At 43.6% G+C, this 6,022-nt stretch overlaps 1 protein-coding gene across 1 annotated transcript; it reads left to right on the plus strand.

Moving 5' to 3' along the window:
* The first annotated feature begins 1,047 nt into the window (after positions 1-1,047).
* LOC143421988 (olfactory receptor 4D1-like) lies at positions 1,048-5,760 on the plus strand. The gene is made up of 2 exons (XM_076892052.1): positions 1,048-1,972; positions 5,525-5,760. The coding sequence occupies exons 1-2, from the start codon at positions 1,048-1,050 to the stop codon at positions 5,758-5,760; spliced, it is 1,161 nt and encodes a 386-aa protein (XP_076748167.1).
* The last annotated feature ends 262 nt before the right edge of the window (positions 5,761-6,022 follow it).

Raw genomic sequence — 6,022 nt, forward strand, 5'->3', positions numbered from 1 at the left:
TTTGATAGTTAGTAGTTAGTAAGCCCATGAGGTGATGAGTGATTGCAGATGAACAGTGAAGCAAGTTGCAGGTGAGTTGAGTACTGTTCCAGGAAAAACAAACTGGGCACACAAGAACACCACAGTTAGAATATGACGAGGCCATGCACAACCCCCTGACCCTGAAGAGAACTGAACACCAGAGGCCACACGCCCTGAGGATAACTATGTGTCATCCCCAAAAGAAGGAAGAGGGAGGCACACGGTGGAGCCTTCATAGCCAAAGGTCAAGAGGCCCAAAGGACCAGAGCCAACGGGCAACTGGCAGTGGTGGGTCATCCCTGCATGAGCAGGACAGGGCCATTATCCCTCAGATCCTCCAGAACAGCCTAGCACCAGCTGTTAGAGCAGAAAATCCGGGCTCACAAAAGTATGAGAATAGCAACACTACCTTCAGTGCCACTGTGTGAAGTTCTGGGTATTCTCCCATAACTTTAATCTGAAGGAAACAATAGGTTGGGATGTGAATAGAGCATTTTACTTCTACATACATTTCCTTGATGTTGTAAGTTTGTGGTTAATTTAATACTCTCAGTAAAATAAATAGCAAAGAACAATCCGGTAGGCCTACATTTATCTCTCCCCTCTGTCTTCCTCTAGGTACGTGGCAGTGCTGAACTGTGCTGCTGTGGGATAGAGGAAATACAATTAATTTGAGGTTGAATATTTACCAAATTTAGAGTAAAAAAAACTTCTGAACTAATCTCTCTCTCTCTCTCTCTCTCTCTCTCTCTCTCTAGGAAGATTTATAAGAAGCTGAAGCAGTGTTTCAGCTCAGTGGGGACAGGGCTACGGGACATTTTGTTAGTTATTTCTAAACTAAACCTTTAATTGACATTGTTATGTTCTTTCCCTGACAATGAATTGCTTTAGTATTATAACACTCACTCATCCTCAGGTGAGCTTAATGTGTAAGTTGCATGTGGTGTCAGTGCAGTCCAGTTTCAAGAAAAGGTAAATTATTTATTGATGTGAACCAGTCAATTGTTCTAAATCCAAAGAACAATCATGATAAACACCACACAGGTCTCCTTTTTCACCCTTACTGGCTATTTTGACACAGGACGTGTCACTTACTTGTGCTTCTTTGTTATTCTTGCTTTGTATATTTTCATTGTAGGTTCCAATGTCCTGCTGATTGTGGTTATCTGTGTGAACAGAAGCTTACATGAACCTATGTACATGTTTCTGTGCAGCCTGTTTGTGAATGAGCTGTATGGTAGTACAGGGCTGTTTCCGTCCCTCCTGGTTCAGATCCTCTCTGATGTTCACACTGTTTCTGCTCCTCTCTGCTTCCTGCAGGTTTTCTCTGTCTACTCTTATGGAGGTATAGAGTTTTTAAACTTAGCAGTCATGTCGTATGACAGGTATCTTGCTATCTGTTGTCCTCTGCAATACAACAAACTGATGACATCTAACAAAGTTACTAAACTCATTGTAGCGGTATGGTCACCACCACTTTTTTTGAATTTCCTGACACTGCCTTTGATCGTTCCTTTAAAACGGTGTGGAAACATTATAAACAAAGTGTACTGTGACAACCATTCCATCGTGAAGCTGGCCTGCTCTGACACCACACTGAATAACATCTATGGACTCACTGTTTGTGCCTTGTCAGTCTTTGGGCCTTTAATTGTAATCCTGTACACCTACATGAGGATCCTGAAAGTCTGTTTTTCTGGATCCAAACAGACTCGACAGAAAGCCATCAGCACCTGCACGCCTCACCTCGCTTCTCTGCTCAACTTCTCCTTTGGAGCCTGCTTTGAAATACTGCAGAGCAGATTTAACATGAACAGTTCACCAAATATGTTGAGGATATTTCTATCACTTTACTTTCTGACATGCCCACCGCTCTTCAACCCTTTAATGTATGGACTGAATCTCTCCAAAATCCGTGTAACATGTAAAAATCTTATAACACATATAATTTGTTAGTATGAACTAATACATTTTGAGATTTTTCTTTATGTTATTGGACCATTTTATCTAACTGTGTAAGTTTATAGTGTATTATAGTATATAATATACTATTATAAGTGCTATTAGTATATTTACTCATACTGAACTCCAACCTGATTTAGTTTTGCTAATACAAACTCAGAATTTATTGTACTAAAGTGAAGCTGTATGAAACTTCTGTGTATAACTTTAAATTGTTTATAGGGTCAACAAAATTTAAAAGCATTTTTTTCACAGTCCTGGTGACACATTTTTAAAAGATATATTTTTACAAAATGACTCCTGAGTTCATCAAAATATATTTTAAACCTATATTAAAATGTATGTTTTCTCCTTTAATCCTTCCTGTCGTGTTCGATTTACAACTTAAAACACCCATAAATATTGTGTTTTACATCTGATTGCCCCAAGGCCTTATGACATCCTCCACACTATGCACTTGAACATATAAAAGTGATCAGCACCTCTTTCAGTGAATTTTGAGTGTTTTAATCAACTTTGTTACACCTGTGGTGTTCCCAGTCAAAAGTGATCGCCATAGGAAATGAATGGGAATGAATGGGAGTGGACAGTCAGAGGAGAAGAAGCACGTTGGATTTTCATGAGTAAAGCTGCACTACCACTGGCATCTGGGGAAGAGAACACCATTGGGACTTTTTCACATTTAGAACTGTTTTTGGGGCACTGTAAATAAAATGTACTGTGTCCAGTCAATGAGAGACCGATGCCTGGGTCCTTTCTTCCCGCTAACCTTGACATTTCAGGGCTCTAGAGTGAGACCAATTTTTCAATGGTGCGACTAAAAAACATCCTAGTTCGCACCGGTGAGACCAACTGTTTGAGTAAAGAAAAAAAAAAGGAAAAGTTTCCGCAACTCTGAAAGTCTCCGTGTGGTCAACCACAGACACACATTATGCCCCTATCGTGGTCTAAACCAATCAGATATAGTCAAGGGCGGGACCTCTCTGATTGGCTGTGGTCCAGTTGAAAGTGCAGGTGGATAGAGAGAGGTGAGTAGCTTGAATGAAGCGATAAAGCTCAAAAACTATTTCAACAACCACCAAACAGCAAATAAGAGCAGGTAAACGGGTTCCACACAAAGACGTAAACACAGAGCGGACCGACGCCTCAGAATCAGCGTTCTCTTTCTCGGCTTTCTCACCTGACGGACCGTACACGGACACACCGTCGGGGCTGAAAGCCGACAGCTCACTGATTCTGATGTGTCGGCGGGTCCGCACTTTGTGTTTACGTCTTTTTTGCGCTAGAAAAGTGCACATGTAAAACTGCGGTTTTAAGTGACGCGGTTGAAAAACAAGTTGGCAAAAAGTTGGTCTAGAGCCCTGCATTTGAGCCACATGTTCAAAAATGAGGAAAAGTTTAGTATGAAGTTTTAATAGTAGTAGTATAAGCTTTGCTCAGTAATTGAGCATTCCTGATGAACCTCTTTCTACACAATCATGTTTAACTAGTTCAGCCATGAGCTCATAACCCCCCCACCCCCCGCCCACACAGGAAAGACATTGAATAAAATATTTCTGGTGGCCTTCAGTGGATAAAGATGTGTGTCATGAACCAACAGCCCGACTAGCACACTTCAAATCCTTTCTTCCCCCCACTCTGGACCCCCACCAATTCGCATACCGTCAGAACAGGAGCACAGAGGATGCAGTCTCCATCGCACTGCACTCTGTCCTCTCACACCTGGACAACAACAACACCTACACCAGAATGCTGTTTATAGACTTCAGTTCAGCGTTCAATACAATCCACCCCTCACAACTCATCAGGACACTGACACACCTGGGCATCAGTTCCCTCATGTGCAAATGGTTACTGGACTTCCTGACCAACCGCCCCCAACATGTCCGGCTGGATAACCGCTGCTCATCTACAATCACAATGAACACCGGTGTACCACAAGGCTGTGTGATGAGCCCTTTCCTCTACTCCCTCTTCACCCATGACTGCAGACCTGCTGATGGTTCCAACACCATCATTAAGTTTGCAGATGACACCACGGTGATTGGCCTCATCAGTGACAACGATGAGGCCGTCTATAGGGAGGAGGTGGATCGTCTGGCTGAGTGGTGCGACAGAAACAACCTGCTGCTTAACGCCGAGAAGACCAAGGAGCTCATCGTGGACTACAGGAGGAATGCGCACCCACATCCACCCATCCACATTAAGGGGACGGCTGTGGAGCGTGTGAGCAGCTTCAAGTTCCTGGGAGTCCACATCTCCGAGGATCTCATCTGGACGACCAACTGCTCCAAGCTGGTCAAGAAGGCTCACCAGCGCCTCTTCTTCTTGAGGACTCTGAGGAAGAACCACCTGTCCTCAGACATCCTGGTGAACTTCTATCTCTGCACCATCGAGAGCATCCTAACCAACTGTATAACAGTCTGTGTTGGGGGGAAACTCTGTAAAAGACCCAGGAGAAATAAAGACACAATGAGACAAAGTTACTTTCTTTATCAAACGTGTACACGGGTGAGCTGCTAAGAACAACTCACACCATGCACAGTGGCTTGGTAATTTTTATAGGAAAGACAGTGAGAACAGGATAAGAAAATACAAAACAAATAAAATAAACAACTCCATATGTGGCGCTAGTCTCGTCAGCAGAGAGCTGGGAGAAGGCTGTGAGAGATAAAACAATCTAAAACAATATGTCCCAAAACAGTATGTCTTTGCTGAGAAAGTCTAAAAAGATAATTCTAAACTAATCTAACCATAGGCAAAGGGCAGACAAAAGGCATCTTTGTACATTTAAAAGAAGGTAAAGAAACATAGAATCATTTTTCCTGTAACAGTCTGGTACAGGAACTGCTCTGCCTCGGACCGGAAGGCATTGCAGAGGGTCGTGAAAACTGCCCAGCGCATCGCCGGAGCACCACTTCCTGCCACAAATGACATCTACAGGAAGCGGTGTCTGAAAAGGGCTGGGAAAATCATCAAAGACCCCAGTCACCCATCACATGGACTCTTCACCCCCTGCCCTCTGGGAGGCGCTACAGGAGCCTCCGGACTAAGACCACCAGGTACTGGAACAGCTTCTTCCCCACAGCTGTCAGACTCCTGAACTCTGCCTCCTGTCATCTGACCCATGTTAACACATGCTAACAGTAGTTGGCAGTTGGCAGTAATGTTGTGTTTTACCAGTGAATGTTCAGCACTAACTGCCGTGTGTTGTTTGTGATATTTTGAGAAAATAAATTCACTCAATGATGTGCTTTATTAGTCATTAGCCTAGACGCTAATTAGCGCTAGCTAACCGCTAACGTTAGCTTGTTTCGTTCTGCTTTGCTTTGCATAGTAACAGGTCATAGCATCTTCTAATTGTAAGAATGTTTGCTTATATCAGCTCACACGGGATATTTTGTGTTTGTTTACAGTTTTACCATTCATCCATTCATGTATTTCAACAAAGCCATGCTATGCATCCAATCAAATAAATCCACCAGAAAGGAACAACGGTGTGGTTTTTTCAACATGGGATGGTGGTTGTTTGTCTGCCTAGTTAAGTGCGAGGGCAGAATATTAAAAAGAGTGGCGAAACAGCTACTTCAGGAGGCAGTCTCCCAGACATCTGACCCAGACGCGACTATGCTGTCAGCAGAGGAGGAGCAGCTGGAGGTCCACCTGCTCTGGATCAACATCCAGATCCCGCAGTTCACTCGCCAAAGCAGCAGTCGAAGCACGGGCAAAGGCCGAAGCAGCACGTGCCAGAGCAGAGTTTACATGACGGGAGATTGAGGTGAAAATGAAGCAAGCAGAGTTAAGTGCTTCATTAGAAGCACTAAAAGAAGAAAAGGAAGCAGAAGCTGCGCTCGCTGAAGCCAATGTATTTGAAGCAGCAATAGCAGAAAAGGTAAGCAGGGAAATGTGGTCATCTCGTGTGTCAGAAAAACAATATGGGGAATTACGACAGGGTCAAGAGAACTCACAACCAGCGCTGAACTCTCACGCTCTACTCCAGCTTCCAGCTTCAACCCAGTCATACAGACTACACAGTTAT

Source organism: Maylandia zebra, linkage group LG14 (assembly GCF_041146795.1).
Source record: "Maylandia zebra isolate NMK-2024a linkage group LG14, Mzebra_GT3a, whole genome shotgun sequence".
NCBI classification, from domain to species: domain Eukaryota; kingdom Metazoa; phylum Chordata; class Actinopteri; order Cichliformes; family Cichlidae; genus Maylandia; species Maylandia zebra.

Coding starts and splice junctions, on each gene's coding strand:
- LOC143421988 (XM_076892052.1), top strand. CDS start 1,048: ATGATAAACACCACACAGGTCTCCTTTTTCACCCTTACTGGCTATTTT. Junction 1,973..5,524: donor TCTTATAACACATATAATTT/GTTAGTATGAAC, acceptor TTGTCTGCCTAG/TTAAGTGCGAGGGCAGAATA.